This window comes from Sturnira hondurensis, unplaced genomic scaffold, assembly GCF_014824575.4.
Source record: "Sturnira hondurensis isolate 20B ecotype Veracruz unplaced genomic scaffold, ASM1482457v3 Scaffold0006413, whole genome shotgun sequence".
In the NCBI taxonomy this organism is placed as follows: domain Eukaryota; kingdom Metazoa; phylum Chordata; class Mammalia; order Chiroptera; family Phyllostomidae; genus Sturnira; species Sturnira hondurensis.
In genome coordinates this window covers 22,377,017-22,402,997 of record NW_028079044.1, presented here as the reverse complement: position 1 = coordinate 22,402,997, position 25,981 = coordinate 22,377,017, and the positions used below count along the sequence as shown (strand labels likewise).

Genomic DNA, 25,981 nt, shown 5'->3' with positions numbered 1-25,981 from the left:
CCACCGCCCCCACCGTTGGTGGTAGTGGAGACCACACGGGGAGCTTGGACTTCCCACCCACTGCCCAGAGGCAGTGAGGGCACAACCTTCGGTGTGAGTAGGGGCCCCACGGGCAACAGTGACAAGGCACCCTGACTCTTCCCAGCTACGGTGGTATTAGTGGATCCCTAGATCTTTTCTATTTTCAAATGTTTAATTTTTAAAAAATTTTATGTGAAAAACTAAGACAATATACACATTAGCCTAAGACTACACGAGGTCAAGATCACCAATATCACTGTCTTCCACCTGCATATTCCGTCTCCCTGGACAATGTTCAGGGCCAATAACATGCATGGAGCTGTCGTCTCCTCTGATAGCAGGGCCTTCCCCTGTAATACTCCTGAAAGACCTGCCTGGTGCCCTTCTTGAGGAGGGGTCACTCTTTTTAGAAATATGCCTATGATGGTTTGCTTGGTGTGTGTGTTTTATTAGCTTATAAATTTGCTTATAAATAGATACTGCAACATGAACATTCCTATTAATGAAAACCCACACAGTACTGGGGTTGTTTTCAAACTTTTAAAGGAACTTGTTAAGGTCTGAGAAAGCTTCTGCTAAACCCTTCACTGTGAATTTTCTTAGAAGTTTTTCTTTTTCTTCCCTTCCAGTTTCCTTTTCTCTTGCCTCTCCTTCAACTGTGTGCTCCTGTCCCATCCAATTCCAGCAACTCCTCATTAGTCAATTCCTCATTAATGACCTCCAGGAGCTCCTCACTGTCTTCCTCACCCACATTCAGAGTAAAGATGTTTTGCATCTCAACTGCAGCCTCGTTGATGATATTTGCAACCACTTCCACCTTGGCAAATTCTTGGAAGTCATGGATGAACCTCTTAAGTGTCTTCTTCCAAGTGTCACTCATAGACTCCACTCATCACCCCAAGCCCAAGCAAGCATCTTGATGCAATCATAGATGTTGTAATCCTTCCAGAATTGCACCACTGTTTTCTCAGTCTTCTTCAGTTGCAGCAATATCTGGGGCAAAGTGCCTCCTCAGTTGTAGACATTAAAAGCTACTGTAAATCCTTGATCCATTGGTGCATCACAGAAGTGGTGGTTGGAGGAGAAGCACCACTTTGACATTGGGAAGAAGATCAGCAATAAAAGGAGGATGTCTGGGAGCATTCTCAATAACAAGCAAAATATTGAATGGCATGCCCTTCTCCAAACAGTACTTCTCCATTTTGCTGGCACAACAATTCAGGATGGCATTTTGGAAGAGGAGCTGGGTCATCCATGACTTCTTACTGCTCCTATAGGACACACAGTGCATGTTTACTGATATGCCTGAGGGCCTCGGGGTTCTCACTGTGCTTTATCACAAAGGGTTTCCGTTGGTAGCCTGCAACACTGCGCCCAAGCAAGACTTCTGTCCTTAACAGTCTTGAATCCTAGTATTGACTTGGCCTGCTCAGGGATGGAAGTCCTTTCAGGCATCTGTTTCCAGAATAAAAAGGTTTCATCCTGTTGAACATTTTCCCTGGCAAATAATTTCCCTCCACAATCAGCATATTTGTTCCCCAAAATTCTTCAGCTGCCTTCACATAAGCATACACACACTCACCAGTCACTTCCACATTATACAAAGAATAATGATTCTTCAATCGACACCACCCAGAGCTGGCAGTAAACTCAAACCCACAGTCAGGTCCAGCCTTTTCTCTCAACACTGCGAACGAACTTTTTGCTCGGCTGTGACCATCACGGTGCTGAAAGGGACACCCTTCTGTCTGGTCTTCAACCCACGTCCTTATTAGTTTCTTCCTGTCTCACNGGGAGCATTCTCAATAACAAGCAAAATATTGAATGGCATGCCCTTCTCCAAACAGTACTTCTCCATTTTGCTGGCACAACAATTCAGGATGGCATTTTGGAAGAGGAGCTGGGTCATCCATGACTTCTTACTGCTCCTATAGGACACACAGTGCATGTTTACTGATATGCCTGAGGGCCTCGGGGTTCTCACTGTGCTTTATCACAAAGGGTTTCCGTTGGTAGCCTGCAACACTGCGCCCAAGCAAGACTTCTGTCCTTAACAGTCTTGAATCCTAGTATTGACTTGGCCTGCTCAGGGATGGAAGTCCTTTCAGGCATCTGTTTCCAGAATAAAAAGGTTTCATCCTGTTGAACATTTTCCCTGGCAAATAACTTCCCTCCACAATCAGCATATTTGTTCCCCAAAATTCTTCAGCTGCCTTCACATCAGCATACACACACTCACCAGTCACTTCCACATTATACAAAGAATAATGATTCTTCATTCGACACCACCCAGAGCTGGCAGTAAACTCAAACCCACAGTCAGGTCCAGCCTTTTCTCTCAACACTGCGAACGAACTTTTTGCTCGGCTGTGACCATTACGGTGCTGAAAGGGACACCCTTCTGTCTGGTCTTCAACCCAGTCCTTATTAGTTTCTTCCTGTCTCACATAGGCTCTTCTCGAATTCTGTTAGTCTGTCTCCAAGGAAGCAAATCCTGTGACAGCTTCCCTCACTTTGTTCTTGTTCTCCGACTATAGGTATGGTAGAATGGGACTTGCTTGACTCGCGAGTTATAACCATCTCTGATTTTCTACCTTTGTAGTCCTTAATCCCTCTTAATTTCATTTCCATGCCAATCACCCAGTGTGGCCTCTTACTGGCAACATTAGCAGTGAGTTTTGTATGCCCTGGGACCACGCTGAGCAAAATAACACAACATGAAATTGAGCATGAGCACAAAAGAAAATAATGCAATCCAGAGACTCAGTGAACACAAGACGTATGAGGCTGCTACCAGCATAACACGATATACTGTGTTACAGAAAACATTTTTAGTAGAAAGAGTACACTGTAAAATAACATAGGAAGTAAATACATAAACCAGTAACATATTCATTTATTATCCAGTATTATGTAGCATATTTCATTGCACACGCTATACTTTTATACAATTGGCAGCACAGTAGGTTTACACCAACATCATCATAAACACAGGATTAACACATTGCCCTATGACATTATGATGGCAACGACATCACTGGGCAGTAGGGATTCTTCAGCTCCATCAAAATCCAATGGGACCACCATTGGAAATGCAGTTTGTCTTTGACTGAAATATTGTTATGAGGTGTATGACTATACTTTCTTACGTTTTTAAAATCATGTACAGCGGTTGAAGCAAAAATTGTAATGCTGAGGTGATCCTAAATGTATGTAGAGGAAATACTTAAGACGCTATATTACAAACGGGGGAAGGCAGAGGAATGTAAAAGGAGGTTTCTACATTTCGATTGATAAAATACTGACTCCATTAGACTGTAATAAGTTATGCATATATAAAGTAACATCCTGGAGCAACCATTAAAAAAGTTGCAAGGAGATACACTCAAAACCCATGGATATGTATAGAATAATATAATTATAAAGTGAAAATAAAAACACTATAGATAAAAACAGAATTCCAGAAAAACTGTTCAACCACAAAAAGCAAGAAAAGTAAAACAGAAGAGCAAGAAATAGGAAAGAAAAAATGGCAGATTTAAGTCTTAACATCAATAACTAATTAACTGTAAATGATCTAAATATACCAATTAAAAGATGAATAGGCAGTATGGATTACAAAGTATGACCCAACTGAATGCTGTCTACAAGAAACTCACTTAATACAAAGGTATGTCTGGTAAAAGTCCAACCATTGTTAACAAGAACGGTTTGTGGGACATCAGTGTAACCTGGCAGCCAAAGAGAGTGGACTGGAATGCGCATGTGTGAACAGTAACTTCACTCTACTAGTCAGTGGGGGTGGTAGAGGTCACTGAGTGAGCATGTGTACTGTGTGGCCACCACATTCAAAGTGAGCAAACAGAGCAATGAATCTGCATCAAATTTTGCATTAAGCTTGAACATTTCTCCACAGAAACTACTCAGATTATTCAGAAGGTCACAACTTTGGGCACTGATGATTGGCAACTTCATCACAATGTGACGTTCATGCATCATGTCTCATGCAGTGTTTTGGCAAAACATCACTTCACCCAGGTGACTCAGCCCTTCTACATCCCAGATTTGGCACCTTGTCAACTTGTGGCTTTCCCCAAAACTAAAATCACCTTTGAAAAAGAAAAGGTTTCAGACTGTTGATGAGATACAGGAAAATATGAACTGTGTGGGGTCTCAAGGTGCCTACTTTGAAGGGGACTGAGGCATCATTGTCCTATGTACAATGTTTCTTGTATCTTCTTCAATAAATGTCTCTATTTTCCATATTGCATGGCTGGATACCTTTTGGAGGGATCTTGTGTAATTATATACTGACTCGGCCCACAGGAAACTCCTCACATGACCATTAAATGTGAGTTGGTCCCACTTCTACAGATGGTGATGCCTTGCGTGGGGCAAGTAGCCCTCACCAGCACCAACACCATTCACACTCAGTGAAATTTGAAAATGTTTAAATGCATATTAATTTAGATGGAGCTAAACTGACACTTCTTCTAGTTATTGTGGTTCATAGCTGAGCTAACCCACCTGAAAACAAAATGAAAATACTGTTTTATTGGAAATCCTATCCAAAAACAAGAAAAAAAAAGAAAACAGTCAAGATGATTTATAACTGTGCAATGTGACAAGCTTTCATTTGGAAGAATGCTAACTTGCAGTGTGACTTACAGGCATCTAGTTTCAGCTCTTCTTCTATTCTGTTGCTTTTGAAGAGGAGAATAGAAGAAAAAGAAAAAAAAAGGAAACTAAGAAGAAAAACACCTTTCCCCCCTCGTTCTAGTAAAAGACAGTGAAAAATAAAGCAGAAAGGGTCAACTAAAATTTGATTGCTGCTCCAGAATACCCCACTACAGAAACAGTCCTTTTTTAAAAGAACATATTTATAATCAAGTGTGACCTGCCTGGTGTGGCTCAGTGGATTCAGCACAAGCCTGCAAACCAAAGGGTTTCCAGTTCGATTCCCAGTCAGGGCACATGCCTGGGTTGTGGGCCAGGTCCCCAGTAAGGGATGCATGAGAGGCAACCACACATTGATGTTTCTCTCCCTCTCTTTCTCCCTCCGTTCCCCTCTCTAAAAATAAAAAATAAATAAATGATCAAGTGAAGAGTGACTACTCCCTTCACAAAAAATTTATTTTTAATAAAAGTGAGTTATGAGAGCATTTCCCTTAAAAGTCACCTCCTCGATGTCAGATACCCGCCAGATTCACACACAGACGGAAATTGAGTGTAGGCTAAAGAGGGCTGATGCTCTAGTGCAAGTGAGTACCCCTCCACGGATCCACACCTCACATCCTGCTTCCAAATTGCTCCATGTGGATCTAAACATAAGAAACAAAAATGCAAAAATACTGAAAGAAATCATGAGAAAATGTTTTCCATAATCTTGAAGTGGACAAATAGTAGAAAGAAGTAAATCAAAGGATAAACAAATGACATTTAGATACATGAAAAGATGTTCAAACTCATCCATAAAATAAAGGCAAATGGAACTATCCCGAAGAGAGATAGTACATAAATCCTGTGTTAACACCACCCTGTAAGTCCTTATAAATATTGGCAAAGTTATTATGCAGGCTCTTCGCAGACTGTTATGTGGGATTATAGCCCAAATTTATTTGTTTATTAAAGGGTGACTTCAAAAGTCTGGAGGTCTTAGGAACATTTTTATTATAATTGCAAAATAAGAGAGCTAATGCATACCCACTGAATTAAAATAATGTTCCATAGAATAAAAGTTATTACTTTTCTAATTGATCTTTTAAATACTGTATTACTAAGATACAGACTAAAAACATATATGGAACATACCAATTTTGTATATTCCATCTATCCTAAGGAAAAAGTGGGAAGGACACAGACCAAAATGTTAATAGTGGCTCTTTCTTACCTGGTAAATTATGGTTGACTTAAAAAATATTTTTCTTGGACTCATGGATGCAGACAACAGTGTGGTAATTTTTCAGGGGAGGGAGGCATAAGGGGACTAAATGGTAATGGAAAAAATATAATAAAAATATTTTTCCTTCCTACTTTTACATTTATTTCCCCCCAATATTTCTGTAAAAAGCACATATAAATTATTCATGCAAAAATAAACACTGTATTTCAAAAAATGATCTCTCAGTATATATTCTCATTGCCCCACACCAAGACTCACACAGATATACTCCCAACAGCCATATGGAATCGCTTACAGGAAAGGGGTGGAGGAGGCATCTTCACGTTAACATCAGTGAGAACTTTCTCAACATTATTCAACTTGGAGATTAACATGAGATAAAACCATTGCAACAAGAAACAAATACAGAATACAATGAAATAGCTTCTCAAATTATTAACGATGAGGTCCTAAAGAATCTTTGGAGAACCCATAAAAGATCTTAGTTTTTAAAATCTCTTGAACTTGCTCTCTGGAAAATTCAATCTATAGGCCTGTGTTTAAACACACAGAATATTACTACATACGCAAAACGCTGTCTTGCAAAGAATTTGGTGAGGTGAGGGACAGACATATAAACAATAGTTGAAATATTACTTGAGGGAGAAAACATGTACTTTACTACAGAATGAGTTACATACTCAGTAATTTATTGTGCCAGATACCATTCATTGTTTTTGAACAAATTCTTTTATCTGGTACATACAGATTTGGTGAGAAAATTCATGCCCATTCAAGGGTCCTAATTTTTAAGAAATAACTTTCCAGTTACCCATGAACTGTATGTCCACTATAGAAAAAAGCAGGTAGAGTGGCATCCAAGTTCTTTATTCAACAGTCTCACAGTCACTCCCCCAACTCCTCTCCTGTTCCTCGGACCCACTTCCCACTTCCAACACCCTTCCCAGTTCTGGGAGCCTGTGGTTTTGTGCTAAGATGTTTCGTTTTCAGTAATGATTTGCATAATGTTTACAACTCTGTGGCTCTTTCTACACAAAGCAATCAATTAGGTATCTGCAGACCCATTCTATTTATGAGCTAAAACAAATCCAAGGGCACCTAGAGATTTGCCAAACAGGAAAAATATAAATATGCAGGTCTTTTATCTTAATTCAAAATGTTTCACTAGGCCAGGGGATGTGGCCACTTTATAATCACAAACTTTCCTAAGAACTCTGACCATTATTATATTCTGTTCCTCTTACTTTAGAGCCTAAAAATTAAGCCTTGACACACAGGCTCTCCATTCTGCTCCTGGTCTCAGTGCCCCCTCGGTCAGGATCTCCCATCTACATCCCCTCCCCAAACTCTGGCTCTTACCCAACCTTCCTGCCGCCCCTCACATGCCAGCTCCTCTGGGCAACCTTTGTCTTCCAAGTGGTGCCGTGCCCGTCCTGGGTATACCGCCCAGTGACCAGCACGTAGTACCAGCTTCCTTTGCCTATTTCTCTCTGACCTAATTTATAGTTGGAATTTATGTAGTAACCATACTTTCCCAAAATTGATGTAGCAAATTTTTTCTGAAAAAAGTGCCCTTGAATTTCCTAACTTGGCAATTTATTTTACAGTCTTGAGAGTGGTAATACATGGGTTGTGAGCTTTGGCATTAAAGTAATGTGGGTTTGGCATCCAGGTTTAATTCTGATGGCCGTGTGACCCTGAACTTAGCGTCTCTGAGGCAGTTTTATTACCTGGAAAATAAAGGCTTACTTTGCTGTGAAGATTAATGCATAACAGTACAGAGCACACTACCTGTCCAAATTCATGCTCTGCAAATGTTAATACTAATTTCAACAAAGGGGAGATTTAACCAAAAGAAGATTAAGAATATTCCTTGCTGATTGGGAACTACCAAAAACATATTTTGTAATAAAGTGCAACTTGACCTACTTACAGATTCAGATAAATCTGTAACTTATACTTAATATTTGTTATCTATTATGCTCCACCTATTCAGTATTAAAACACATCTCACATGTTTTGAAAATGTATCTGACTCCTTTAAAAACGCTCTAGTGAAAAACCCCTGAGATGTGAAAAATGAAAAAGAATGTTGGCAGCATCTAAGGGAATATCTTTCGTGCCAAGAAGCGAACAGTACGGTAAGTGTCTCTGAATAAGACCCCATCTTAATCTCTAGGAGACTAGAAACTTTAGTTCATTCAAATCTCTAAACATCAAATTTAAAATGGCTTAGAAAGTATTTTGAAATCATTTACTTAATAGTAAACTGGCTTCTGAGCCAGGAAAGAATCCAGTAATCCAATAGAGTTTAAACCCTTCTTTTTAAGAAGGTCCTTAGTCAAGAACCCAAGATGCTTAGCAGCTCATTGCTGCCAAATTTAACCTAGAAGACCCACAGACAGCGCTGACAAAGACTATCTCTATGACCTCCCTAACCCTGGACCATTCAGAATCCCAAGAGGAAATGTGTCCCATTTCCTTGTACTTGCCTGTTCAGATAAGCTAAAAGGCTTTCTAAAGCCACAGAATTAAACAAGAGGCTATTCTTTCAGCATGAGTATTAACTAAGAATATACTAACGTATACAAACACATTGCACAGTCATTCAATTATACATTAATCTCTACTTGCTCTAAATCAGAGCCATTCTAGGTGTTGGGGGATTCTTAGCCACAAGCAGCTCTCAGTTTAAGTTTTACTTGCAAAAACAAAACCAAACAAAACAAAACACATGGTATTTTAAGCCATCACCACTTCACAACTGTAGTAGGCACTAACTCATAGCTGAAACCAGAGGCTTAAGCCAAACAGTGGAACAGTGCCCCAGCGGTGTGAACGGGTAGGGGACAAGACCGCTGAAAAGGCAGGAACAGGAGAACAGTGGCACGATCCCAACCCTGGAGTCAGAGACTCACTCAGAGTCCAGAGTTGCCATTATCAGCATGCGAACAATGTTGTTTTTGTGATTAGTGTGCATTTTATAATTTAAATTTTTAATTACCAAAAATTCTTTATTTCATAGAGTTTTAAAGATCAAATGAGAACATTTACGGAAGTGTATGTATAGGCCAAAGCTTACTGGTGGGAAGCTCAAATAGTATGCTAGTTTTCAAGAATGCAGTACCCCTTAATGAATGTTTGATACAACTTCGTTTTACATTAATACAAACTTTGTAAACACGACTTTGTTCATGACCACGACAATGTGCAATGGCAGGACTGAAGCAAGGGCATTAGCAGAAAATTAGAAGCTTCAAACCAGCCAAAGTCAAATTAGTCAAATCACCTTAAAGAAGTGATTTTATCACGTGTAAGTTTTCACAGGGCTGTACAGATGAAATGTCAGGGATGTGCAACCCTCAACATAGTGACCGACACTCCTCAGATATTAACTTCACCCCCACACCCTTAATAAACTCATTTCGCAGCTGTACTGGATTGTGGGTTCTAACTGTCCACCAGCGCAGCCAGCAGTACTTGAGCCCCTCCCGCGCCTTCTCCAAGGGTGAGGGAGGAGACATTTCTCCTCTCTGCCCCCTGCTGGTGAAGCAAGGTCTGCGGCCTACAGCCCTAGGCGATGCTCCCTCCTGGGGCAGCAGCTTTACAGGGATGGTGTAACAGACTGTGTCTGGGTGGTGGTGACAACGGCTGTGTCTGTGGAAGAATCTCACCAGTGGTCTGGCACCTAAGCCCCATGGTAAGTTTGTATCAATTCTGTGAGCTACTCACACCTACCCAATAAATTCTTTTTCTCCTTAAGTACACAGTACCTGCTGTTTATAAACAAGAACCCTAACTAATTTAACCCTAACTTTTGTAAAACCAATAAAAGTAACTTAATATCAGTGCCATGCAATTATTTTTAATATCTTCTTCTCCATGACCGAATATACAAATATAATGGAAGTAATGTATCCTTCTGTTGTAAAGATGGGTGGAACACATCAAAATCCACTTGTTGAATTTTCTTTAAATAGTCCTCCAGAGCAACCTGGAAAAAAGAGAAAAACAGTCATGCAATCATCACATGATTAAGTCTTTAAAAGAAGCTAAAGAAAAATTACAAGTATTAAGGCTATTTTACTTTCATTGAGATGATCTTCTACAAACTAAGAATTTAAATGAGAATTTTAAAAGGAATAGAGAAAATAAAGACATGTTCTAAGAAGTTTCCACTAGGCCAGTAGGACAAGATCACAGAGCTAGTACTAGAAATATCAAGCCAATTCTAATCATCACTTTTCCTGTTCTGGTCAAAGTATAAGAGGCCAGAGCAACTGCTGTTAGCCAGGTTGCATTACTAGACTCTGCAGAACATGAAGGGATGTTTCAATCAGGGAGAAGGAAGGACCACCACAAAGTGCACTGTGCCATGAGGAGGGGCTCGAGCTGTGCGTTTAAAAAATTACATTGTGGAAAGTTTAATGGGTTTTCACGCTCTTGCTAGAAAATGATTTGCACCCAGAGAGAACAGTCACTCATCCCTACAAACATAACCCATGCTTCCCCCATCACATAAAACTTAAAGCTATCACTGTGATGGGGGAGCAGGGTTGGAAAACACTCACAATGACAGTGTTCTTTGTTTTATAGTTTTCACTTATTTTTCCTAATTTATAAACTATTTTATTTCAATAACTTTCTTATTAAACAGAGAAGCCACGTAGTTTTGCCCTGCGCAATTCTAAAGGCACCCCTCCCTCCTCACACTGTGTACACAGCGCCCCCTAGAGCTCTGAGGTACAACCTGTGTGATCCAACAGAGATCATGCTTGCGGAGTCGTTCTAGAGTATTTGGAGGAGCAAAAAGAAAACAAAGAGGATGGGCTTTTCTCCCAGATAAGTGTACATACAAACAAATTCAGTATCTGATTTCTGAACCCTAAACTTATATATATGTATAACAGGAGATGTGTGCATGACTGTGCACAGCTGCCTTGTGTTATACTAGCAAAAACCCCACAAGTTCTTCAACTAAAAAAAAAAAAGATAAACTTCACACAACGAAATATTATGCTGCAGTAAAATAAATGCACTATAGCTAATGCAGTATGAATAAATCTTAGGAATATGTGTGTGTGTGAGAGACCTAGAAGACATAAACAGAAAATGACCCATTTTTATAAAGCTCAAAAACGAAATTAGGCAACAAATTATTTAGGAATATAGAAAATGGGGAGAAGTGTTTTTGAAATAAAAACAACAGAATATTAAATACAAAATTAAGGACAGCTATTTGGAGGAAGATAACAGAGGCAGTATAATTCAATGGTAGCATTCTAGTTCCTGGATTGAGTGGTGAATTCATGGGTGTTCAATACAAGTGTATTTATGATTTATAATGCATGCATATATACAGATATATCATATTCATGTATAGATATCAAATATGAAACATTTCAAAACAGGATAAAAGAAACAATGAAGATATTTTAGTGCACTTTCTTTTACATTTTGAGAAAAGGGTTTGTGCTATTCATAATGTTCTATAATCTGCTTTTTTATCACCACTTAATATATTGAGATTAACTTTCCATCTCTAAGAATTCCACTATGGTCATTTTAATAGTTTTTTTAATGTTCCAACATGTAATGTCATTTTATTTATTTATTTATTTTTTAAGATTTTATTCATTTATCTTTAGAGGAAAAGAGAAGGAGAGAGGGAGAGAAATATTAATATATGGTTGTCTCTCGTGTGCCCCCTGCTGGGAATTGGCCTGCAACCCAGGCATGTGCCCTGCCGAATCGAACCACGATCTCATTTTAATAGTTTTTATAATAAGGAAGAGTTAATGAAATTAAGGTACAGGCACATAATAGGATGTTACACAGCCATTAAATATTGTATTTATAAATATTTTCAATGAAGTGGTTAAATGCTTGATAAGTAGGATATTGAGATACGAAGTGTGATTTCAACTACACACAAAAATTCATTAAAACACAATAAACAGAATAAATAAGTGGTTTTTGTCTCTGCATCCTGGAATTACAGATGGTAGTTATTTTCTTCTAATATTCTTTTTATGTTGTCCAAATCTCTATCGTAAGGATGTATGCCTTTTACAATTAGAAAATTCCATTAAAATACTGATGAAATGTGACCTCAAATTAGAGCTTAATGGGACATTTGCAAATTAGGATTTGGGTCAAAGGAAAGTCTGGCTAATGGTCAATGCACTGTTCAGTGTAACAAATTCAATGAAACCTCTCAAAGACATCACAATTTCTGAATATGGCATCTTAAAGCTTTATCTGTGAAGAGTATACCAGACGCCAGACTAGCAATTTTCAAATAGTTTTTAAACAGCAAAACCTTTTCTTTGAACAAAATAATGAACAGATGCCCCATATGTAAAACAAAGAAGAGATGCACCCAGCTTGAAGGAAGATGCGGACAGTAGCAGTCCTTCAAGAACTGCCATGTAGTCCCGCCAGTTTCCCCTGGCACAAGGGGAAACTGAGAGCTGGGCTCCAGCCCCAGGCCTCAGTGGGGCCCCAGGTCTGCATGTCTTTTTTTTTAAGACTTTATTTATTTACTTTTAGAGAGAGGGGAAGGGAAGAAGAAAGGGAGAAAAACATCAGTGTGTGACTGCCTCTCCCACGCCCCCTACTGGGGACCTGGCCTGCAACCCAGGCAGGTGCCCTGACGCAATCTCTTTGGTTCTGAGGCCGGCACTCAATCCACTGAGCCACACCAGCCAGGGTCATGGTCATTTCTAACAAGTTTTCAGGTAAGGCCCACATTGGTTCAGGGACCACACTGAGAACCACTAGTCTAAGATAGTGGTTCTCAGGCCCAGCTGCACTTTACAATTACTGGTAGAGTTTTTAGAAAGTATCAATCTTTGGATCCAACCTCTTAGATAATCGTGATTTCACTGGTTTGGGGAGGGGCCCAATACTGCTTTGGTTAGTTGTTTGTTTGTTTGTTTTAAAGTTTTCCAAGTGATTCTAATTGGCAATCAGAGATAAGAACAACCCTTTTCACAGAAGTGAACAAAATAGACAAAAAAGTCCATGACCTTCCAGGTGGAAGTTTAACTTAAAAAGTAAGTTAAAAACAAGTTCTGCTCTAGTTTGTGTGGTTCAGTGGATTGAGTGCCAGCCTGCGAACCAAACATTGGCTGGTTCAGTTCCTAGTCAGGGCACATGACTGGGCTGCAGGCCAGGTCCCCAATAGGGGGCACAGGAGAGACAACCACACACTGATGTTTCTTTCCCTCTCTTTAGTAATAATCCTACAAGATAGTTTCTCTTATGATTCCCATTCTTCCTATGAGTATACTGAGGAACATGGTGTTCAAGGACCTTAAACTCTCATGGCCAGTAAGTGGCAAAGCAGATCCAAACTGATGCAATCTGGCTGCCGTCACTGCTCCGGCTTCCTCCACTCACTTGCCTCTGGGAAATACAGGCATGACCATCACCAAAAGTGGGACGCACCTAACAAAACCCACCATAAGGAAGAGAAACACAAACAAAGCCTCTAAACTAAAGAACTGCATTGGGAACCTCCTGACACAGAAAAAGATCAAACACATCTGCTTCATTCATTAATGGCCTTCTCTGTTAATCTACTTACCGTCTGAAGAAAAGCAGGAAACGCTTTCACAGGAACACTCCTGTGGAAGGACCTGGCCTAAGAAGGAAAACAAAGGGAAATTGGCTTAAAATATGAATTATTTCTGGAAATAAACAGGGCCCCTCAGAAAGTGAACACAGAGCAACATCAGCAGTTGAACGACACGGCTAGGGCCTCTCTCAAAAGCAAGAAGATAGCTCTCATCTCCTGCACATTACCATTAATTTCTTAAGCCTACAGACTCAGGAAATAATACTGTATTAAGAACTCCATTCTTTGTTACAAATTGACTTTAGCATTTTCTAGCTGCCTTTTAACATCTTATAACTTTGACCCTCTAGCTCTGTGGTTAGGAGTGAATGAAGAAATACTTGGGTTAACAAGTCCCAGCACCTCCCTAGCTTAGGTCATCATTACTGCCTGTTTAATGATCCTCTTTCTGCCGCTGTGTTCCTCAACCTTTAATTTGTTCCACACCGCCTGCCAAATGAATGTTAAGTCATTGCTTTATTCTCATTTTCTCTGACTTACATCCCTGACAGCTGAAGTCTCAACTATTTATTCATCTCCTATTTCTGAGGCCTCCACACCTCGACTCTCACCTCACCTACCTAACACCTCCCTGCCACTCTAGATACGAAGCCCCGATGCCCCCAGGCTGATGCCCATCATCCTGGACTCACCAGTCCACTCGTGTCTCCAGGTCTTCATTTCTTTTTTTTTTTTAAGATTTTTATTTATTTATTTATTTGTTTGTTTGTTTGTTTATTTATTTATTTGAGGGGAAGGAGAGAGTGAGAGAAACATCAATGTATGGTTGCCTTTCGTGCGTACCCTGCTGGGAGCTGGCCTGCAGGGAACTGGCCTGCAACCCAGGCATGTGCCCTGACTGGGAATTAAACCACGATCCTCTGGTTCGAAGGCCTGTGCTCAACCCACTGAGCTACGCCAGCCAGGGCCTTCCAGGTCTTCATTTCTATTGTCAGAAACCACCTCTGTGTCCTCATGCACTTCTTAACACTACCCTCTGCTTTACCTTCATCTACTAGAATTACTCTCTTCCAAATCACCCATGATTTACAAATCATTCTGCTTCTTTCCTCTTCATCTCCCTAAAATATGCACAATTTTACTATTCCCCCTTCGTGGAATTTGCTCCTCTCTCAGTTTCTAGCACAATGACTCTCAGTTTTTCTACTTCTTTGATCATGCTTTCCTTCTTCCTAACTAACCGTCTTTTCTCTTTCTACCTGGGGCACAGAGTTGGGCCTCAAGATTCTGCCCTTGGTCCTCTTACCCAGATGTACATTCTCCTTGGGCAACACCAGCCAATATTAGAGCTTTAACCACAGACTTCCGGGTGGACGATTCCCAAATCTCTCTCTCCAGTTCTGACCTCCTATCAAAGTCACGATCCTGCATTTGTCAGTAGCCCATCTCCCTACATGTCTTCTAATCCTCTGGTATGCCATGGTGTCCAGCAGCTAGTCTCAAATCCACTGATCAGCTCCCAGAGTACCACTACTTTTTTCTTCTTATAGTCTCTGAATGGCACCATCACCATCTCTACTTGAACTTCGGTGCAGCCTTCAAATTTCCCTCCTCCTGATTCCGCCACAATCCAATCAGTTATCAAACCTAGTTGATTCTCCCCTCTCCTAAATCAGATGCTCTTTAAATGTGGCAGAAGGAGATTATTTACTAGTGATTATTATTAAAGTAGGCAGGATGGAAGCCAAATTACAGCATGATAAACAGTGTCAGGGCAGTGAGGACCTCGAGGTAACAACAAATACACACCACTTACTTATTCAAAAAAGCTTAATTGTGAGGGAAAAATAAACTGAAGGGTCCACAGGCTGCCTGTAACTTCAGAAGGCAGCGCCAACAAACCAGAAGCTAAAAGAAGCAAGTTATCGCAGAGGCCGACTGAAAACACCAGTTAGGACTGCTGGGAGTGCAAGGTCCTGGGGAGGTCGGAGAGGCCTCGGCCTTGTGATGCAGAAAGACACTGTCCCCCGAGGGAGAAATGGGGACTGGCTGGATTAGAGAGGAACCCAACTGAGGAAGCTCAGGCTTGACTGACTCACTGAAGGGTGAAGACATCTGCTGAGAGGGAGAAAGGGGGGTTTTCAGAAGTAGAAAATGTGTACAACAGTCCCTGAGGTAAATCCACTGTGATTTCAGAGAGAGATGGAATCTGGACTACGAAGCAAGTAACAGTATAACCATGCTGTGCTCTACTGGGCAGATGTGATAGTTTCCTAAATGATTTGGGGGGAAAAAAGGCTACTTACATGCTTTAGGTGCACGTGTGCCTGGCTGGCAATGTCATATATCACATCTCTTACGTTTTTATCTTGCTTCTTCCGCAGAAAATCCTCTTGTGAAACACCATGCTGTGTTGAAAAATACATTATAGTAGCAATCAAAAAGCATACTTAAAACTAACTTAGCTCAAGAAAACAGGTGAGAGAAGAGTATGTTCAGTGTAATGCCTATTTTGTTTTTAAAACTATGTGTATGTGTACATATATGTGCATGTATGTCTGTGTCTGTGCACAGAGACACACACACATTCACACACTCTCTCCTGAAATAATAGACAAGATGGTAATTAACAACCGCTGTGGGTAAAAAAAAAATACACAAACAACAAAACAAACATATAAAAGTTTAAAAGTACAGACCTGAATGAATCTCATACAGAAAAAAAAGTTCTCATAACCAATATTCTTAAGGACTACTTCCTCCTTTAAAATGAAGAACAGGCTAACCTGAACATTAGGAATAATTACTGTAACTGCTTGGAAGGAAGGAAGGGATCAACATGAAGCTACGCCAAGTAAGGTTCTTTGCACTTTCTCACTCACAGCTCCACCAGACACCTAAAATGCCGGACTGATAAAAATTCCCACTTGATTACCAAGGAGCAAAGAGCAGTATGCATTCATTTCAAAACAGTTACTTGACTAGACTAAGCAAGAACCAAGAGACAACATCTTTCCCCTATTTCTGAGGCAAATTATTTAGAGCGTACAAGTAACAACAGCCTTACCAGCATACAAATATCCATGGGAAGGAACACCCTTCTCCTGCTGCCATGATACGGCGTGGCTCTCAAGCAAGTGACAATGCCCTGTGCTTTTCCAATGTGGCTCGCAGCATGGTCTGCGTGAAGATCCTTTACACCTAGGGTTTTAGAAATTAAACAACAGGGCTGTTCCTTTCTCTTTCAATGCCTAACAAGTCAACGAAGCAGCAGAGATAAACCACCTGAACATGTCAAATTAGCTGTTGATCCTAATTCACCCCAATCTGAAAAACAGGATCTATGGGTATCAGTGGGCATGACAACAAGCTGACTATTTACACCAGCAGGTTTCTGAACTCCAACTTTTAGATACAAGAGTTTTCCTCAGACTTCAGCACACTAAGGACACATTGGGAATTTTAATCAGCTATCATGGAAAAACATTACAAGTCTTTCATTTCTTCTCCTCACTGCAATTTCCATATGACCTCATTTTAAGCAGATGCTTAGCAAACATTCTGCTCTTTGCTCCCTCCTTTCATTGTGTTGGCAAACTTGCACCAAATGTGCAGGAAGAACAGGCCTGGGAAATTCAATAGGGACTTGTGCTAGTTATTCTTTGAGGGTGACATAAAATATATTACCTTCTTCCAATGGATGGATTGTCCTTGTCCCAAATGATTTCCTGATTACAATAAGACCTCACCAACTTAGAATAAAGTCAGAGGAGAAAGAGTACCATCTACATTAGTGTGTTTTTGTTTTTTAAGGAAAAGTTTCATAAAAACTTAGAAATGCAGGTTCGTTTCTTCTACTTTTTTTAATGTGGGGAAGTAGCACTGACAGGGAAGGAAGAGGACAGCTACAAGCCTTCCAATTTGTTGGAGACACTTAAAAAAGCAAAATCACAGCAATTATCGGATTATTAACTACAGCATTCCCACGAGGCAGCTATAGCGCTTTTATTAGAGCCCAAGTGTTTTGATCAGTCTGCATTCCAAAGAAAGACATATATTCACCTTCCCGATCAAAAAAAAAAGAAAAAGAAAAATAATCCAAAACCTGTTTCTTTACAAACAGGTTAACTTCATTGAAAAGAAAAAACTTCAAAGTTAAATTGGTCAGCCTGTCAAATTATGAAAGAATGCCGTTTTAAAGCTGTTTTATTCAGAAAGAGAAATATAAAAGAGAAAAAACCTTACCTAGTATTTCTAATATTAAATAAAGAAGAGAACTCTGTGTGTTTTCAGCATAATTTTCCAATTCCTGGATACTGCGATATGCTTTGTCATCCAAATTTTTTTCCTATAGTCAAACAAAAGGCAAATAAACCTGCTCAGTTATCCAAATTTATAAAGACAAGATTTTTTGCCCAAAAGAGCTAAATAAAAATAAAAATATTAAGTGTATATTGTTTAGTATACAGTAAGGTTAAAATAAAATTAAAATATTAAAGTTCTAGACATTCAATCTCATGGGTCACCCCTCACAGTAACACCTCGGCATGAACCTCAGTGCACCAATCACGTGAACATGGGCTGGCTTAATGTTTAACTCCTTCGAAAGCCCCAGTTTTCAGGAACAACTGGCTTTACTGAGCTCTTGCTTTTAAGCACTTTAGACATTATCTTCTTAATCCTAGCATTCCCCAAAAGATAACAAAGTAAGACATTTTTCCATTTTGCAGGTGAAGAAACTCAGTCACAGGCACATTAAGTAATATGCCTAAAGTTAAGCCCATGCTCTCAATAAGGAAAATGTGCCTGAAAAACAAAGGAGACTCATAACCAGCACCCCCCCCCCCCAAAATAAACCATGCTCAGTAAAGTAACAGGACTGAAGAACTCTGAACAAACTCTAGTCACTCTATTCAAGAAACAGAAAAACGTGAATCCTAGTAAAGTCTGGCCACTTTTATAATAAGACATTAACACAAACTCTATTGTCAAGGTTATTCACTCCCTCCTCTTCTAGGAGAAACACACCAGCAATGATTCCAGGAGGATGGGAGTCTTCTCTCCTCTTTAATTTCCTGGTGTGAGAAGGCTAGGTGCTAATTCTCTGAATGTTTAGTAAAATTCTCCTGTGAAGCCACTGGTCAAGGACTTCTGTTTGTCGGGAGTCTTTTGATCACTGCTTTGATTTCACTAGTTATAATCCGTCTACTCAGATTCTCTGATTCTTCCTGATTCAGTTTTGGAAGATATGTTTTTAGGAATTTATCCATTTCGTCCAGGTTGCCCAATTTGTTAGTTTATAGTTCTTCATACTGTTTTCTTACAATCCTTTGTATTTCTTTGGTGTCAGCTGTTATTCTTCCTCTTTCATTTCTGATTGTATTTTGGTCCTCTCTTTTTTTCTTGACGAGTCTGGTTAAAGGTTTGTCAATACTGTTTATCTTTTCAAAGAACCAACTCTTGGTTTTACTGACTTTTTATACTGTTTTTTTAGGCTCTATATAGTTTATCTCTGCTCTGATCTTTACTTCCTTCCTTCTACTCACTCTGGGCTTTGTTAGTTGCTCTTTTTCTGGCTCCTTTCAGTGTAAAGTTAGTTTGCTTATTTGAGATTTTTCTTGTTTCTTGAGGTAGGCTTATACTGCTGTGAATTTCCCTCTTAGCATTGCTTTCACTGTGTCCCACAGACTTTGGGTTGTTGTGTGTTCTCATTTTCATTTTCAACATATCTTTTGATGTCTTCCTTGATCTCATTGTTGACCCATTCGCTGTTTAGTAACATGTTATTTTGCCTCTATGTCTATGTGTAGTTTTCACATTTTTTTTCTTGTGACTGATTTCTAGTTTCACACCATTATGGTTGGAGAATATGCTTGATGTAATTCCAATCTTCTTAAATTTACTGAGACTTGTTTTGTGTCCTAACATGTGGTCTATCCTAGAGAATATGCCATGTGCACTTGAAAAGAATGTATATTCTGCTGCTTTGGGATAAAATGCTCTGAAAACATTAAATCCATCTGCTCTCATATGTCATTTAAGGTTGCACCGTTTCCTTGTTGATTTTGTCTCAGAAATCTATCCATTAATATCAAGGGGTGTGAGAGTCCCGTACCGGGATTGTCCATCTCTCCCTTTATGTCCACCAGTGTTTGCTTTATATATTTAGGTGCTCCTGTGTTGGGTGCATAGATATTTATAAGGGTTATATCTTCTTGTTGGATTGCTCCCTTTATCGTTATATAGTGTCCTTCTATGTCTCTTACTATATAACTTTTGTTTTAAAGTCTATTTTGTCTGATATAAGCATTGCTACTCAAACATTTTTTTTCATTTCCATTTGCATGAAATGCCTTGTCCCATCCCTTTACTTTTAGTCTCTGTGTATCTTCCCTTCTGAGGCAGGTCCCTTGTACACAGCATCTGTATGGGTTTTGTTTCCTTATCCACTCGCCTACCCTAAGCCTCTTGATTGAAGCATTTAAACCATTTAGATTTAAATTGATTATTGATAGGTATGTATTTATTGCCATTTTATGCTTTATAACTATGTTCCTCTTCTCTGTCTTCTTCCCTTTTCCTCCTGTCTTCCCTTTCTCCTGCTCATTCTTCTTCAAGAAGACCCTTTAACATTTCTTGTAATACTGATTTGGTAATGACAAACTCCTTTAGCTTTTCCTTGTCTTGGAAGCTATTTCTCCTTCAAATTTAAGATGATTTGCTGGGTAAGGCAGTCTTGTTTTTAGGCCCTTGGTTGTAAATGGAGAACACTGGTTGTTCTCCATTAACATCTCAATTTGGTCACTATCAACTTCAACTGGTCTACCTGACCGTGGAGCATCACCCAGTGAGAAATACACAGCACGAAACTTCACAAACCACTTTTGACATGTTTGCTCAGTCACAGCACCTTCTCCATAGACTGCACAAATCTTTTTTTTGCATTTCAGTTGCTCTTTTACCTTTCTTGAAATAACAAAGCATTAATATGCCAAAAATGTTGCATAATCTTCCATCTTCAATATTTAAATGGCTATACAACAATTCACCAATTTGATGTTTTCTTAAAATACACATGCTGGTATGATAGCTGTCACAATACAATCTAACAATATTGTTTTGAATGAAGTTTAAAGACAACTAAGTGCTACAAGAGCCATCATACAGAAAAAAAAGATAACTTTTTGGCCAACCCAATACCTTCATTTTTTAAAATACTTTCCTTCTTTTTGCTGTTCTGGATGGGTATTTTCTTCTACCTTGTCCTCCAAATCACTGACTTGATCTTCTGCTTCATCCAAACTACTGTTTATTCCTTGTAATATATCCTTCATTTCAGATACTGTATTATTTGACAGGTTATTTTGTATGGTATCCATGTCCTTTTAATGTTTACTATCTCTTTGGTTAAGTTCTCATTAATTCCATCCATTCTTCCTATAAATTCCTTAAGAATTCTTTTTTTAAAAAAGATTTTATTTATTTTTAGAGGGGGCGGGAGAAAGAGAGGGAGAGAAACATCAATGTGTGGTTGCCTATTAAGTGCCCCCCCCGCCCCTCACTGGAGACCTGGCCTACAATCCAGGCATGTGCCCTGACTGGGAATCAAACCAGTAACCCCTTGCTTTGCAGACTGGCACTCACTCCACTGAGCCACACCAGCCAAGGCTCCTTAAGCATTCTTATACCCATTGTTTTAAACTCTGTATATGGCAAATTGTTTGTCTCCATTTTGCTCTTTTTCTAGAGATTTCTCCTGTTCTTTCATCTGGGGCATGTTTGTCTCCTGGTTCTGACTGTCTCTTTGTGTTTTTTTCTATGTTATATATCTATATCTATATGAATATGAATATATGTGTGTATATACACACACATAGAAATATAGAGAAATTTATGTATATAAAAATACAAATCTACCCAATACAGCTTCATTAGATAGATCTGCTATGACTCCCACTCTTACTAGGGTGGCCTTATAGTAGTAGGTGTCATATGGGGCCCTGTGGCACAGTCTCCTTGACCACCTGAATTGGGTGTTCCAGGAATGTCCCTTGTGTCGGTTATGTGGGCCCTCCTGTTGTAACTGAGTCTTGATTGCTTTTGGCCTATTCGTGTGCGAGGTCAACTCTCAGGCTGGCTGATGGTGAGGACCAATCCCAACCACAGTGAACAAGCTGCTGTGCTGGTGGTGACCACTCAAAGCGGTATCTGCTTCAGCAGAATATCATGTCTGCTGAGATCTTTTTGGATATGCCCCTTGTAAGGCTAATTGGATCCTGCTCTGATGTGGTCTGAAGCTTGCTAATGGGTGTGGGGCCTCTTTGGTGGTCAATGTCAGCATTGCCTGTGACTGGCCCCGGCAACCTGTTTGGAGCTACAAAGTAATCCAGTTTGTGGCTTGTTTTGTGGCTGAGCCTGACTGTGCACAGAAAGGATCAAGCTGCACACCAAGGCTCACTTTTACCTGCACTGGACCAGGGAGCAAATCCACAAAAGTTCCTAGGAACCCTGGGAACCTCCACCTGCCTCCCCCTGCCATCTGCCTGCTAGACTCGGTCACTAAAAGCCTCTGGTGGTACTCGAGTTGCATGCAATAGGTTCTCAGTGAGTCGCCAGGTAGGGGCAAGAGGTGTTCTCCAGATCTGTATGAGTTCAATCTTGGTGCCAGTGCTGAATCTAAAGCCACTCAGCAAATGCCCCAGGATATATACCAAGTCTACCTGGCACTCATTGGGTGCTCACACTTATTTGTGGTGTGCCAGGGTCTTAGGGAGTCATCCGGGTGAGACCTGCACTTTGACAGGCCTACACAGACCAAGATGTGGCCATGTGGATGGAAGCCTCTGCACTAGTCAGGTGTGTGAGGGAAAATTTTCCCATCCTAGGGCCATGCTCCTCAGTTTGTCCCAGATCCTGCCAGGAGCCTGAACTCAGCCGGGAGGGGCCACTGGGAGTGGAGAAAAGGAAAGGTACCATGCAGGTATGGGGGAAGTTGAGTGGTATGGCCCTTGCCCCAGCCACACAGTTCAGACTGTCCCAGATTCTGCCCAGACCTCTATACCCTATTGCTGACTCCTTAGCAGAGTAGAAGCCCCACAGAGGAGGGCAACATGGAGACCAGAGGGTGGAACAATTGCTTTTCCCCAGGCTGATGCTGCACTGAGAAGCATGCTCCACCTAAGACAGCATCTGCAGAGCGTAGAGTGACTCAGCACAGGGGATCCTGGCAGTTTACCCCTTTGCTCTCTTCCCAGTGCCGTAAACCCCCATTTCTCATGCACAACTCTAGTCTGCTCAGCCCTCCCACCACTGGAGCACAGGGTGAGTGGCTATGAAGAAGATACTGTGTGTTGACTCTTTAAGAGGGTACCTGAGTTCCTAGCAGACTCCCCTATCTCCCTGGTGGACAGAAACACCTCGGCTTTTCCCAGCCAGGTGTTATGTGAGCTCCTGTTCCAGGCTCTGCACTCTGGGCTGTGGGGCCCCGATTGGTCTTGAGACCCCAGGCTTACCAAGCTGCCCAAAGCTGAGATATACCTCCGGCACCTCAGCCACTGCCAGTGGGAGGGCCAGCCCTTTTTGGCGTTTCTGCACTCTTTACCAGTCTCAATGTGGCTTCTTTTGTAAATCCTTGGTTTTAAGACTTCTCTTCAGTTAGTCTTCCGTTGGTTATTCAAGCTGATTTCTCTATATTTTAGCTGTACTTCCAGTTTGGCCCTGGGAGGAGATGGATATAGTTTCCACTGACTCTGCCACCATCTTGGATCTCCCATTACTTCATTCTTTCTAATTGAAAAAATTATGAATAATAGTCTATTGTATGAATATATCATATTGTATTTATTCATTCAATGATAGACAATGAGTTATTCCCACATATGGATCTTTTTTAAGTTCTTTTTTTAAATTTATTACTTTTACAGAGAGAGGGAGAGAGGGAGACAGCAATCTGTTGTTCCATTTATTTACACATTCATTGGTTGCTTCTTGTATGTGCCCTGACCAGGCATTAAATCCGCAACCTTGGTGTATTGGGACAACACTCTAACCAACTGAGCTACCTGACATAGGCCTAGTTTTGGACTATTAATGAATAATACTGCTATAAACACTGTGTACAAGTTTTGTATGATATATGTTTCCATTTCTCTTAGGTATAAAACTAGGAGTGAAATTGCTGGGTCTGTGGTAACTTTAATTTTTTGAATAACTGCCAAGCTTTTTCTAAAGCAGTTGTATCATTTTACATTCCCATCAGCAATGTATGAAGGATTCCACTTTCTCCACATTCTCACCAACATCTTTTTTTTACAATCAACATCTATTTCATTATGGTTTTGATTTGCATTTCCCTAATGAAAAAATACTGAACATTGTTTTAGTGGCTTATTGGTCACTGGTATACCTACCTTCAAGAAATGGTTACTCAAATCCATTGACTATTTTTAAATTGGACTATTTGCCTTTTTACTGTTGAGTTGTAAGAGGTCTTTACATATTCTAGACACTACTCCCTTATTAAATACATGTCTGGCAAATACTTTCTCCAATTTTATGGATTGTCTTTTCACTTTCTTGATGTTTTTAATTTTCATGAAGTCCAATTATATATTTTCTTATTGCTTGTGCTTTTGTTATCATATTTAAGAAATCACTGCCCATCCTAAAGTCACAAAAATGTATGCCTATGCTTTCTCTTGTTTTATGATTTTAACTCTTATATTTAAGTCTTTGATCCATTTTGAGTTAAGGTTTTATATGTGGTATAAGGCAGGAGTCCAAATTCATTCTTTTGCATGTGGCTCTCATCCAGTTGCCCTAGCACTTGTTGAAATGGCTCTTCCTCCCCCTTGAATTATCTTCACATACTTGTCAAAATCAAATGACTATAATATATGGTTTATTGTTGGACTCTCACTACTATTCTATTGATCTATATGTCTATCCTATGCCAATATTACACAGTTTGTTTACTGTAACTTTGTAGTTAAGTGTTGAAATTGAGAAATAATAGTTCTCTAACTTTGTTCTTCTTTTTCAAGATTGAATTTGGTGATTCTGGGTCCTGTGCATTTCCATATAAACTTTAGGATCAGCTCATCAATTTCCATTTTAAAAGGCAGCTGGGCCCTGGCTGGTGTAGCTCAGTGGATTGAGCACGGGCCTGCGAACCACACGATCGCGGTTCGATTTCAAGTCAGGGCATATGCCAGGGTTGCAGGCCAGTTCCCAGCAGGGGACTCATGAGAGGCAACCATACATTGATGTTTCTCTCCTTCTCTCCTTCCCTTCCTCTCTAAAGATAAATAAATAAAATCCTTAAAAAAAAAGGCAGCTGGAATTTTTATAGGCACTGCACTCAATCTATAAACCAATGAGGCGAGAGAGAACCTAGTCCTTCACTTTTAAGTACCCCTCCCTACAAATGCCAAGTGTTATTTTCCATCAAACAGAAAAGTTATTTCTGTCTTGAGTTCTCTAATTCTGTTTACATCACCAAAACAGGAGACACCTGTAAAACAGATTTTCCTAATGCTAATTAACTCTGTAGGTCAACTGAGCAATTTTTCTTCAGGTTAAGCCATTATCTCATTTTGGTTTATATTATTATTACTATAGCTTATGGTTATTAATGGATTACAACCACATAAAGGTAAGTAAACTTCCATTTTCATGACAACAGCGCATGATAAATGTCAGACCAACAAAGACACTGAGCCAACATGTCAGGGATCACACAGGTAAGTCCAGGTCACTGAGCAATTTGCAGGCTTGGTTGAAACTAGAATGGAACTCAGTTCTAAGAACTTAATACAGGATTCCATCCGCTAGAACCATCAGACTTTCCTTTGCCCCTCTACTACTTGGACAGACATCCAAGTACGAGTGTACACAAAGGCATGTGTATGACTAGTCAAATTTTGATGAAAACTAGCTTCAGGATTAAAAAAGGAAGAAAAAACTTAAGATGAGAAATTTCAACTTACTCTTTCCTCGATGATTTTCATAAGCCATCTTTTAGTCAGATTATGCCTTTTGACAGCCTAAAAAAACAAGAGCATTATAAATTTTTAGAAAGTATTAGAAATGACTTCTGCAGACCTGGCTAAATAGAAAACTAGGTAAGGGAACATTTGTCATAATTCATCCCCAGATAGACCGCTGTGTTAAAGAAATACTAGGGAAAAAGAAAATATCCCTAAAAAACATTTCAAAACATTTCCAAGTAAAGATAATATATCTAGAACTTTTCCACTACATTAAATACTGAACTTGTTACATGATGTACCCTGACATCTATGCTTATTACACACAAACTTCTTTCAATTGAATAAACATTCTAATTAATGAAAAGAACCACTACTCAAAAAAACAGTAACTAAAACTCCAAAGAAAATAATCTGCCAGGCACAGTACATCTTAGCAAGCAGAGATGCTCCAGTAGAAGAGAACCTGTGCCCAGATCTTGATCTCTG

General features: G+C 39.8%; 1 protein-coding gene across 6 annotated transcripts in view; it reads right to left on the bottom strand.

The window, feature by feature from the left end:
• Positions 1 to 6,591: 6,591 nt before the first annotated feature.
• NDUFAF6 (NADH:ubiquinone oxidoreductase complex assembly factor 6) overlaps positions 6,592 to 25,981 on the bottom strand; it is a 31,345-nt gene continuing 11,955 nt past the window's right edge. For all 6 annotated transcript variants that reach the window (XM_037048225.1, XM_037048223.1, XM_037048222.1 and 3 more), the window contains 6 exons: positions 25,493 to 25,549; positions 17,751 to 17,853; positions 16,573 to 16,706; positions 15,812 to 15,913; positions 13,515 to 13,571; positions 6,592 to 9,917 (listed from right to left, as the gene is read on the bottom strand). In XM_037048225.1, coding sequence (XP_036904120.1) covers positions 9,789 to 9,917; positions 13,515 to 13,571; positions 15,812 to 15,913; positions 16,573 to 16,706; positions 17,751 to 17,853; positions 25,493 to 25,549 — 582 coding nt within the window. In that variant the 3' untranslated portion in view covers positions 6,592 to 9,788. The remainder of the gene's footprint in view (positions 9,918 to 13,514; positions 13,572 to 15,811; positions 15,914 to 16,572; positions 16,707 to 17,750; positions 17,854 to 25,492; positions 25,550 to 25,981) is intronic.